This window comes from Ipomoea nil, unplaced genomic scaffold (assembly GCF_001879475.1).
Source record: "Ipomoea nil cultivar Tokyo-kokei standard unplaced genomic scaffold, Asagao_1.1 scaffold1971, whole genome shotgun sequence".
In the NCBI taxonomy this organism is placed as follows: domain Eukaryota; kingdom Viridiplantae; phylum Streptophyta; class Magnoliopsida; order Solanales; family Convolvulaceae; genus Ipomoea; species Ipomoea nil.
Window position 1 is genome coordinate 1,146,564 of NW_017618399.1, and position 13,942 is coordinate 1,160,505.

The 13,942-nt window shown below is 27.3% G+C and overlaps 1 protein-coding gene across 1 annotated transcript; it reads right to left on the reverse strand.

Annotated features, from left to right (window-relative positions):
- Positions 1 to 1,021: 1,021 nt before the first annotated feature.
- Positions 1,022 to 5,014, reverse strand: LOC109147048 (increased DNA methylation 1-like). Its single transcript, XM_019294685.1, has 8 exons — positions 4,825 to 5,014; positions 3,606 to 4,150; positions 2,729 to 2,831; positions 2,552 to 2,643; positions 2,044 to 2,285; positions 1,813 to 1,899; positions 1,426 to 1,525; positions 1,022 to 1,210 (listed from the first exon to the last, which is right to left on the reverse strand). The coding sequence occupies exons 1-8, from the start codon at positions 5,012 to 5,014 to the stop codon at positions 1,022 to 1,024; spliced, it is 1,548 nt and encodes a 515-aa protein (XP_019150230.1).
- Positions 5,015 to 13,942: the final 8,928 nt, after the last annotated feature.

The window sequence follows — 13,942 nt, forward strand, 5'->3', positions numbered from 1 at the left end:
AATATCACAGTTAAAATAAATTAAAATTTTATTAATTGTATTAACGCACTTAGCGGGCATGTGCAACGGTAGCTACTGGTGTAATCATCTAGTCAATCATTTGACTCCAATTCGACCCTCATGGTAATTCAAATAAAATTAGAAACATTCAAAACCATAACATGTGAACATCTCCCTATCCTACTTACCTATAGTAGGAACAAGAATGTGTAGTGTGGCTCATATGTGCTCTACTCTTTTAGCAACAACACATTTTCAAAGAATATGCCATATAATCAAAGCATTAATCGTACACAATATGAAGCAAATCTTCTAACATAACCTTGCATGATCACAACCTAATGAGTTCAAGACACTTCTTCTTGACTTTCAATGAAATCTTTTTCTTCTTTTTCTTCATTATCATACACTTCTTCTTCTTCAATTCATCAATTGCTCCAATCCTTCAATTCATATTCAATTAGCTAAGCATAATTTCAACTGAAGTGAAAGAATCCATAGCAAATAGACAATTAGTTTAAATTTTATTATTTTCAATTTTTTTGAAAACCCAAAAATCCAAACTTCATATTAAAGCAACGCTGAAATAAAAGATGGGGGAGAACCCTCCCAGTACATAGACTTGATTGATCACTAACTGCCTTTGCCAAAGCATGGGCAACCGATTCGCAAAACGACTAATATGATAAAACTCTAAAGAAACAAAAGAACTACGCAAAGAAAGACAAGAATGAATAACAGAGCCAACATAAGTTCTATCAATACGATCCCCTTTTAAAGCTAGCACGAATTAAATTAAGACAATCAGAAACCATCCGTATCACCTCCACACCTCAAGCTTTGATCCAGGAAAGTGCTTCCTTACTGCGCCAGAAGATAATTATAAACACAGTCCAATAATGGTCCATTAGTTGCTGCCACAAACACCCCATGCCTGTCAAATAAACACGCCCCATACGCTGCCTTAGCCGCTGCAGCCGTGAAACCAGCATCAAAGCAGCAATAGTAGCTTAATGTTTGGTCATTTGTTGCAAGGAAGGAGGATCTTTTGCAGTTTAACAGCGTCATGGAACATCAATACATTGTAGTTTATTAGATGTTTCTTTGTTTCATCATCTAATACACTAAATCCATATTTTTTCTTCCAACTTTCTGTCTTTTCTGGTGCAGATGGAATGATTAGTTTCTCTATATTGAGGTAGCAAAGTACCTGCAAAATAAGTATATGACCGTTAAGCATGTCATATATGTTGGGAAATCAAAATATTTAAAAAAAAAACATTCATATAGAAAAATAAAGGTGTTAGCTTGGTCATATGGGAGCACGTGCAATATGCGTGTATGACAATTAATTTAAGCCAGAAAGGAAATTAAAAGTAAATTACATATAAAAATATAATTTTAAAGATCAATTAAATAACTTACAGATTCAATAGCAATCATAAGTTTTCTACACATCCCTTTGCGTCTATGAGCAGAATGGGCAGTAATGAAAGGCATTTCTGCAATCCTTTTGTCATGAATCCTATAAATTAAAACAACATTATATACATAAAAGCTTCAACATTTTAATTATTTGATATAACATAGCTTGAACCAAACACTTCTAAAAACTTGAAAGGGAGGAGGAATGAGATTCTCATTAATATGATAAGAATTTCGCATTGTGTAAAGAAACTCCGCATTCCCTTAAACCAAATAAGAGCATATATGTTCGAATGTTCACATTTCAGAGATTATATTATGTGATATACTATGAATCAAATTGACACATATAACAAATATATACCATATATGTTTGATGATTATTACCTTAGAGCTGCAACACAAACTATTTCCCCATTTGTTTCCAAGACAGCGGTGTAGAAGCCTTTGAAGTCAATTCTATTGAAATTTGAACTGCAAAAGTTTAAATGATGAAACAGAAGGTGTCTATCACTATATATATGTCAATATAAAGTCATAATTCAAAAATGAAATTTATTTTCTAACTTTAGATTCATGATGTTATAGAAATTTTTATAATGTCTAGCTAGTACATACCCACAGTTGTAAATGACATTTTTGATAATGTTAATTTTTGTGTAGCTATCAAAGACTTGTCCGAAGAAATCCTCCATTAATCTCCAGGCAACAGCGAGCTTGGAGTGACAAATTGTTCTTTCATAATCTTCATCTATGTACACTCCGTGCTGATGATCTAATTGACGGAGTAAAGTCCATGAATATCCTTCTTCCAATTCATTCTTTAATCCTACCAATGTTTTCTCCAGTTTCTCAGAAACCTTATTTGCAACAAAAACATAAAATATATCATTAAAATCTTAGTTTTAGACCACAAAACATTATTAGTAGTTAGTCTCTTCATTACAACTTATTTGACCTTATGATACAATGCAAACATTTTAATTTGCCCACATCTCACAATACACTTATCTTTTTGTAGAATCTACGTGTGTGTGTATATATATATATATATATATATATATATATATATATATATATATATATATATATATATATGTATGTATATATAAATAGGAAAGCTCACCTCTATGCAATTCTGGTCACAGTAAAGAGCATGAGAGAGCATGTTTAGATCAAGTTCTCTTTCTTCCAACCCTTGATAGCACTTCAAATGATCTGTTCAATAACAATGAAAATTTTGTTTAACTTATAATTTTGGTAATGAGAGTAAATCAAACATTGACTTTATGTAATTGCTTACATTTCCTGCCACATTGATGGCATTTGTTCATCAAATCATCATCCATTTCTCCACAGAACTTGCAGATACAATATGGACAATACCATGAACCCTCTGGAACCTCCTGAAATTGGTGAACAAAAATAGAGTTATTTGCTTGGTGTTTTATATGATCAAACACTTACCACTACGCCAAAAGTTACTAGTAATGCTGGACAACTATCACATATTCAAGAACTAGGGTGTTGGACTACCCTTTACCAGCCTCCGCCCAACAATTCTCCTATTCACATGATGTTGGACTTGACCCTTTACTAACCTCCACCCAATAATTCCCTAGACATATGGCGCTGGATTTGGCCCTCTACCACCAGCCTTCGTCCAACAATATAATTCCCCTAGCCACATGGTGTTGGACTTGACCCTTTAACAACTTTCGTCCGACAATTCCCCTAGCTACATGGTGCTGGACTTAGCCCTTTACCAGTCTTCGTCGAACAATTCCCCTAGCCACATGGTGTTAGACTTGGCCCTTTACCAGCGTTCGCCCAACAATTCCCCTAGCCACGTGGTGTTAGACTTGACCCTTTATCAATCTTAGTCCAACAATTCCCATAGCCACATATATAGTGTTGGACTTGAGTACTTGACCCTTTACTAGCCTCCGGCTTACAATTTCCCTAGTCACATGGCGCTGGACTTGGCTTTTTAATTACCCGCCTTTGTCCAACAATTTCTCTAATCACATGGTGTACTGTTGGACTTAACCCCAGACAATTTCCCTCAATACATGGTGCTTGACTTGGCCCTTTTTGGCTTCCGCCCAACACTTGAAAAAGAGATAAGAGTAGAAATTAAAGAAATAATATATATTTGTTTTGGATCTCTATGATCTCACCGTAATATCCATGCAGGGCTGATGATAGGTTGAGCTACAGCCGTCGCAGCAGAGGAGATCACCACCAATGGCACAAACGATGCACCCAGCATCATGCCTATCCTCTGCACTGATAAACTTCGTCTCATGATTCTCGCGCTCACTAGGATCACGCAACGCCTCATCCATACACGACAACATAGATTTTCTCGAACTACCTGCGGCGACGAGGATTCTGTCGTAATAACGCTCTTGATCCGACGAGGTTCCTCCGGCGTGAGCGTGAAACTCTTGAGGTGTCAGTGTTTTTGTGCAGCAACGACACAATATCCCCTCCCTCTTTATCTTCCCTTTCTTCTCTATGTTCCCATCATCCATAACTTCTCCGTTTTCTTCAACTGTTTTAGAGTCAATGAGCCATGAAAGGATGGTTGCAGGTTTCAACGATGACGATGGCCTGCTGATATTCCTCCTACAACGGACCCTTGAAGCTTCAGGTGTCGTTTCATCACAGTTTTCACTCGCGGAACGGTGGCGCTTGCGTCGCACGTTAGGAACTGGTGGCTCTGCAGAAGAAGGTGCAGTGGCAAATGAAATATATATTTTAATTAGAATATGAATGGATAAAGCTTCAATAATATAACATCATATATCATTTAATATAATAATATAATATATATCATACCAATTGTATATATATGTTCGTAAGAGACAACTCTTTATTTATTTATTTTTTTTGGTAATTAAAAAAAAAAAACCTTTAATATGAGACAAGTATGTCACATACTTATGTCACTTTAATTTTTATAATGTTACTCTCAATTTGAAATTCATTTTTTTATTCCCTACATAGACAACATCTGTTCATTCAATAAATGATACTGTTGCATAGACTTAGCTCAGTGATTTATTAGTAGGCACTAGACAGTATTTGAGACAAGAAACCAATGTATGGGGTTATCACTTACTAGATCACTTGTGTGTATCGGCATTTGACCTTATGGGCTGCTGAGTTACCATGTTTTACATCTCCCCACATCTTTATATTCATTACTTGTTTTAAAAATAATGAAACCCCTTATATATTAATCAAATATAAAAATAATTATTTACATAGTAACCCATCAGTACATACATAGGTCATCAACACATCAATATGATCAAAATACTAATGTATTTATTAAAAGACATTCCAGAAAATTCATATTTTTAGTGATAAAATATACACAAGCTTATATACCTGATGTTTGTTCTTGATTAGTGTCCCTAATGAGAGGAGGATTAAGGTTTGAATAATGTCTTCTAGACGACAACCTTATTAGTTGATAATCAGTGTCTTTAGTTCTGTCATCATCAGATGATGAGTCGTCATTGGATGACACTCTACCACTTCCCCTTTGTTGCCTCCCTCTACTTGAATTCTCAGCCATCATATATTGCTTTCTATATCTGCTTGAAATCAATTAAACACAAAACAAAAAAAAAATGGTAAAAATTCATTCACTAAATTATAAAAAAAGAGTAATTGCACTTTATATCCCTGAGTTATAAGATAATTGAATTTGGTTCATATGTTATAGTATCACAACTTTTAGTTCTTGCTGGATTGTCAATAAAGTGACGTTTTCAGACATTCTATATGTCAAAAATTTGCCATTATTATTCAAAACAAATAATATGATTTTACCTTTTACTTCTCTTTTTTCATCAAACTGACACTCCAACTTTACCAATCACTTGCTAGATAGAGTTGCAAAAATAAATATTTTTGACAAATCCATTAACAAAAGGATCAAAAGCGCCACTTCATTATATTGACAAGCCAAGAATAGAAAGTAGTGATGCTCTAAAGAAGTACAACAAAATGTTTTTACAAATCCATTAAAATATTTATATATGTAGAGTGAAGTTGGAATAGATTACCAATTAAGTGTGCAGCTAATCCATTAATTTGTAAACCATGTACAACAATTCGTTTACACCATTGTGAGTTCTGTACAGAGAAATTTAAAAATGATGATTCACATATCTATAGATATCAATAATAATATATTCAAATCATAAAAGAAATGATGGTTATCAATAACGATTTATATAAAAATTCATATCAATTTTACAAACATCAAGTCAATTGCTACATTTGCTGATAGATATCCATTTAAAATAATCAAAAGATTGAAAATTTCACATGAATAAATAATGAAAAGAATCACAAACTTTAAAGACCTATATACTTACTCAAGAATCACCGTCGTCTACTATATGTGTTAGGGTTTTACCGGCTAGGAATAGGAGTAGATTGCAGTAGCTCCTTTAGTTGTCCGTCTGCGATTTTTCTGTAGTTGTTGAAATAAGAATGAAAAAATGGAGAACAGGCGAAGACAAATATTTTCTCAAAGGTGTAAAGGCGCGTCCGTCTGCGATTTTTCTGTAGTCGTTGAAATAAGAATGAAAAAATGGAGAATAGGCGAAGAAAAATATTTTCTCAAAGGCGTAAAGGCGCGTCCGTCTGTGATTTTTTTGTAGTCGTTGAAATAAGAATGAAAAAATGGAGAAAAGACGAAGACAAATATTTTTTTCAAAGGTGTAAAGGCGCGACGATAATCAAGAAAATGTTATTTAAAACAAATTTTGTACACCTATCTAATTATGTTTAATATTTAGGTAATCGAATTATATTTGTGGGTATGAAAAGTAATACTAAAATTTTCCCTCCCAAATTGTCCTCATGATGCGAAATTAGAGTAAAATTCATTTTTTGATTAATTTAGAGTAAAAATTAATTATTATACAATTGATAGTTATTTACTATATTCATTAGTATCTAATATATATATATATATATATATATATATATATATATATATATATATATATATATATATATTAGTATTTTCATACGTGCGTTGCACGGGATGAATTGTTATAATATTTTAAAAATATTTAGATCGATATATAATTGTATAAAATATAACATCGAATATTAAATAATATAATTGAAGAATTGAGTTGTACCGATTCTGTTTTCTGATGTTATCATTGCTTGAATTCGAGCAAATAATTGCCAATTAATAGCTAACGTGTAGATATACGCATTCAGTGCTGCAACTTTAGAGATTTTATATATCAGTGTTTATGATTTGTATTAATTGGGCTAATTAGCTCATTGTCTAGCAACTCAGTTATAGAAATTATTTATACGGAATATATATTTTTTTTATGTAGATATATAGCAATTTTGTCATCTTTGTATATAAAAAAAAAACATAATATCACTGTCTTGAATTACACATTATTGAAAATCTCTTTGTAGAGGACATTGGTAGTAGTAACAGAATTTTATCCATCCTCGTCTAGAGTTAAAACCATCAGGATGGGTGACTCGGTAAAAAAGCCACATGCAATTAACCATTTAACCGTGATTAAAGATTTTTTTTTTTTTTTCAGTAATAACTCAACGTGAGTTAGTGTTTGACCCTGACTTTTGTTGATAGTTATGGCATATGCGAGCATCAACGTGAATTGTTTTCGTTAGAACTTGAAGTGCAATCTCGTCTCAAAAGGGTGAAAGATATTTTAATTGAAGATTTACTTTTATTAATAGTACTAGTTTTTCTACGCGCTTTGCGCGAATAAGATGATGCCCAATACTTATTTTTTAAATAAGTATTTCAAAGTATATCAATGCAATATTATATAGAAGATGTTCATGTATAAGTAAATAAATGTTGAATTTGTTTATTTAAATCGGTAATTTTAAGTATATAAATGCAAGATAATACATGAGAGATTGATTATATATAATTGTCACCAAAATAAATGTTTGCAACTTTGTAATAACGTTAATCTAAGTATTAAGTCTAAAAGCGATAGTCTAACTAAATACTCTTTTTTTGTTTAAATTTCTAATTCTCTTTTGGGTAGCATTGTTATTGTTTTCATCTTCAATACATGTCCTTTTTTCTTTTATTGGTAGTGTGTCATGTGCAATTGGGTTATTGGTGGCATCATAGAGGAATTCATCATGCAATGAGATTATGGTGTATGAAGTTTTAGATTTGTCTTGTTGTGTATATGACTGAGATCTTAGTTGTGCTATGAACTTTTTATCTTACAAGCACATGTTGATATTTTATAGTGATAATTTTTCCCTACATGTTTCATGTGTTGTGAGACATCTAATTCTAAATTAATTAAATGCATATGTATTATTTTTTGTTGTAGCTACTAATTTATTTTTAAATTTAAGTAATGAGAGCAATAAAGTGGGCAAATTATGCTATGGAACCGTGTCCACATTGCAAGGTGGACATGGTTCTAAAACTGTTCATAATTATGAATATATAGTTCAAAAATTATGAACACATAGTTCTATAATTATGAACATAGAGTTGTGAACATATAGTTCTGTAATTATGAATATAGAGATTCAATAATTGTGAATATGAAGTTAAAAAATTATGAATATATACCTTTATAATTATGAACATATAATTCAGTAATTATGAACATAGAGTTCTGTAATTGTGAATATAGAGTTCAATAATTGTGAATATAAAGTTCAATAATTATGAATATGATGTTCAAAAATTATAAATATATAACTTTATAATTATAAACATATAATTCAGTAATTATGAACATAGAACCGTGTCCACATTGCAAGGAGGACACAGTGCTACAGCATAACGATTGAATAAAGTGGCGTACATACTTTTCATCAACAATAATGAAATCATTGATTTTTTTTTTTTTTTTATTTCCATTCGTTGTTGAGACAAATTGTTTTGGAAGTTTATCAATGACAATTGCTGTCAATAGATGATGATAATAAATAATATAATTCAAAATATAAGATTACAATAGATATTATTATTATAATAATGTAGTAAAAATTAACTTACAAATTTCTTTAGAAGTTTTCATGCATTGATAAAAGCATAATTGAAATATTAAGTTTTGTTCTCAATAATCAAAAGAAGATTAATTAAACGAAAAAAAAAAAAACTAAACTTAAATTTATTATTTTTTTAATGAAAAAAATCAAATGATTTTCAAAGTTCCTGATTTATAATCATTGAATGCTATGTATTTAGTCGGGCTAATTATTTGACCAAAATTTATGTTAAATTTTATATTATATTTTTAATACATTTTAACATATTCGTAATATATGTTTAACCATTATTATGCTAACTCTAATTGGAATAGGGTTCGAACTTAAGACCTTTCTTATAGAAATTAATAAGTAAGTTAAGAATAATAAATAGTTAACGGAATATTCCGTTAATAAAGTTTATACTAACGGAATTTAAGGTTATTTAAGGAAAGAAAATAATATAATAAAGGGTAAATAAGGAAAATCATTAAAAATACTAAAATCAAAATAATATGAACCATTCATTTTAAGAAACAATTAGTACCGACATTTTTTTTATTCCAGTTAAGGGCCTAACATTATTCGCTCTTATTAAAATTGTAGATAAATTATTATTTCCTTATAAAATTACATAGAATTTCAAATGAATTTTCCCATTTATTACACAGAATTTGTTTCTATTATTCTCACAACTATAATGGTTTAATTATTCTCAGAATTTGATAACCATTTTGACTTTAATCTGTGGTAACAATTCATTAGATATAGATATTAATTTGGGCAGGAATGTGAAAGAGGAGGATTTTACTTTTACTAATAGTATAAATTGGTGTTAATAATAATTAATAAATTATTTCTTTATAAAATTACGCATAATTTCAAACAAAATTTTTCATTTATTACGCAGAATTTGTCCATTATTTTCACAATGATAATAATTTAATTATTCTTAGAATTTGGTAACTATTTTTTATTTTTATGTACATATTGACTTTAATCTATGGTAACAAATCATTAGATATTAATTAGTTTTCATATAAAATTTTGTTACCAATTAAGCTTTATTAATTTTGTACTAATTAATTAATATTCATATTAATTTGGGCTAGAATGTTGTAAAGGACGATTTTACTTTTATTAATATTATAGATAGATTAATTTCATTTTCAAATCATTGGTTCACATATTTCAATTATTTATTTTTTACTTTAATTATTCTCATTGTAATCATAATTGATATTGCAATAATTGATTTATGATATTTAACAAATTGTATATTTTTTTAAATATAAAATTTTCTCATTTTAGGGGTTAAAATAATATTTTAAAATTATTATTATTTTTAATATATTTTCCAGCAACCCAAACACTCACTTAGTTTCGCATAAAAAAACTGATAAAGAAAAGTCATTTAACTAAAGAAATTAAAACTAATTAAACTAAATCTAATCATGCTATATTTATTTCTAACTGTATATTAATTTCATTTTGAAATCATTGGTTCACATATTTGAATTATTTTTTTTAATTATTCTCATTGTAAACATAAATGATATTACAACAATTAATTTATGATATTTATCAAATTTTATTTTTTTTTTAAATATAAAATTTTCTCATGTTTAGGGATTAACAAATATTTTAAAATTATTTTTTATTAGTAAATATTTTTATTTTTAAAATATTTTCTAGCAACCCAAACACTCCCTTAGTCTCTATAAAACACTGATAAAGAAAAATCATTTCATTAAGAAAATAAAAACTAATTAAAGTAAATCTAATCATGCTATATTTATTTCTAATTGTATATTAATTTCATTTTGAAATCATTAGTTCACTTATTTGAATTATTTATTTTTTCTTTAATTATTATAAACAGAAATTATGATATTTATCAAATTGTATTTTTTTAAAATATAAGATTTACACATGTTATGAGGGGTTAAAAAATATTTTAAATTTATTTTTTATTAGTATGTATTTTTATTTTAAATTATTTTCCAGCAATCCAAACACTCCCTTAGTCTACCATAAAAAAACTGATAAAGAAAATTCATTTCATTAAGAAAATAAAACTAATTAAAGTAAATCTAATCATGCTATATTTATTTGTAACTGTATATTAATTTCATTTTGAAATCATTGGTTCACATATTTAAATTATTTAAAAAATTCATATAATTAAGTTGATTTATTCCACCAAGACCATGTGGTCTAATGGTACCTGGGTTGGACTTTCATTTAGAAGATTGTGAGTTCGAGCCTTAATGGAGGTGTTATTGACTTTCTGATTACTACTACATTGTAATAGAGACAGTAGCATTAAAAAAAAAGTTGATTTATTCCAAATTGTATTTCATATATATTTTAATTCTAAAGATATGAATAATACTAACTAAGAGAATTGTACTTAGAGATCAATAAAAAAAAATGCAAATTCTAAATTTTGCATTAATAAACTTAAACTTTAATTGGACACATTTCCTTATATGAGTGTATAAGACATTGTATATACACATAATATTTATTAATATGTACATAAGAAAATTTAATTCTATAATATAATTTCATTAATTATAATTTATATTGATAGATATATTTATAATTAAAAATTATATTTAGAAATTTAAAAAATAACATTTAAATTTTGTATGATTATTATAGTGCATAAGTGTATGTATGTATATTTTTAAAAAATTATGAATATTCATGTTTTGTTAACTTTCTAATTTCATTTATTTAATTATATTTTATAGTATATTAATTATAATTTAATGAAATTGTCACAAATATTTTGAAATCTTATATTTCTCAATTTCATTAATTATATTAATTATAATTACCAAATATTGTGGAAATTACTATAATAATTTCATTAATTATATTAATTATAATATTTGTTCTCTTCCAATATATAAATACATTGCCATAAAATTACCATAATAATTACACAAAAGAAGGAAAGTAAAATTATGAGAATAATTACCTTTAATAAAAATTAGGAAATTACATTAAAAATTAATTATATATTAAGGTAAGTATAATTTATTTTGTACCAATAATATTATATATACATTAAGTATAAAAACTATATATGTATACAAATTACAATAATATATAATTACACCGAAAAAGGTGACAAGACATAATTATTAGACAATAATATTAATAATTAATTATTAAAGCAAGTATAATTAATTTTGTAGTAATAATATTATAAATTAACTGTATATATATATATATATATATATATATATATATATATATATATATATATATATATATATATACTTTTAATTCTATTTTGATAAGCATAGTCTGTGTATATATATTCATTATTAAAAAGGAGATATAATTTAAAAAGTAAATTATTAATTTGATTGCCTAATATAATTGTCATACTAATTGATTCCATGCTACTATGTATAATTCATATATTTGAAAACTTTTTAAAGCTAAATACCGATTAATTACCTTACTAATTAAGATAATTTTTAGTCAATCAATATTTAATAGTACTAAAAGTATTATTTTAAATTTTTATAAATAAGGTATAATATTATTAAACCAAAATAATTAAAAATAATGTGTACATATTACCAAAGATTTTATAATAGTAATTTTTATTGCCTAATAGAATTTGTCAATTATTAAACATTATTTATGGTAATTATTGTATGACATTTAATGCTAAAATTATTAGATAGAATTTTTATAATTAAGGTATATGATAACAGAAGTTATAACGGTAAGGGTATTTTTGTCCAAAATTTTTTTATAGTACAACTCTAAAAGCACAATGCACAAAATGGTTAGCACTAAAAACATGGACATAACTTTATTGCCTCTTATTAGTGTATACTAGTTTTTTTTACGCGCTTTGCGCGAATGAAATAGTGCCGAATGCGTATTTTTGAATAAGTATTTCAAAGTATATCAATGCAATATTATATCGAAGATATTCATGCATAGGTAAATAAATATTGAATTTATTTATTTAAATCGGTAATTTAAAGTATATAAATGCAAGACAATATATGAGAGATTGATTTTATTGTCACTAAAATAAATGTTTGCAACTTTGTAATAACACTAGTCTAAATACTTAGTCTAAAAATAATAGTCTAAATAAATACAAATTTTGGTTTAAATTTCTCTAATTTTTCTTAATTCTCTTTTGGGCTGGGTTGGGAAAAATCCCAACCCGTATGGAAAACGGGCCGTCCCGTCCCGCCCCGTATTCTTCCAGCCCGTGACGGGCCAGCCCATATGGGACGGGCTGGCCCGTATTGACAGCTCTATGGGTAGCATTGTCATTGTCTTCATCTTTTTTATTATTATTATTTTTTTATTGGTAGTGTGTCATGTGCAATTGGATTACTGGTGATATCATAGATGTATTCATCGTGCAATTAATGAGATTATGGTGTAGGAAGCTTTAGATTTGCCTTGTTGTGTATATGATGAGATCTTAGTTGTACTATTACCTCTTTATCTTACAAGCACCTATTGATTTGTGGTAGTGATAGTTTTCGCCCTACATGTTTCATGCGTTGTGAGATGTGTGTGTAGTAGGTTATCACGTGAAAGTATTGAACAAAATATTAATATTTATTATATTTGTATAAAATACTTGGTAAATAAATGTATAAAATATATTTTGTATTATAACTTTAATATTTAATTACAAGATAATGTAAAAATAAGACAATGTAGAATAAATTAATAAATTTGAAGGTAATGAATTTTGAATTCTAGAAAATAAAGATAATATAACTAATGAAATTATATCCCTTTTTAAATATTTTATAATGTATATAACCTATCTAATTATGTTTAATATTTAGGTAATCGAATTATATTTTCGGGTATATGAAAAGTAATACTAAATTTTTTCCTCCTAAATTTTCCTTATGATGCGAAATTCGAGTAAAATTAATTTTTTGATTAATTTAGAGTAAAAATTAATTATTATACAATTGATAGTTATTTACTATATTCATTAGTATCTACTATATATATATATACATACATACATACATATATATATATATATATATATATATATATATATATATATATATATATATATATATATATATATATATTTTTAAATATTTAGATCAATATATAATTGTATAAATTATAACATCGAATATTATATAATATAATTGAAGAATTGAGTTGTACCGATTCTGTTTTCTGATGTTATCATTGCTTGAATTCGAGCAAATAATTGTCAATTAATAGCTAACGTGTAGATATACGCATTCAGTGCTGCAACTTTAGAGATTTTATATATCTGTGTTTATGATTTGTATTAATTAGGCTAATTAGCTCGTTGTCTAGCAACTCAGTTATAGAAATTATTTATACGTAAGATATATTTTTTATGTAGATATATAGCAATTTTGTCATCTTTGTATAAAAAAAACATAATATCACTGTCTTGAATTACACATTATTGAAAATCTCTTTG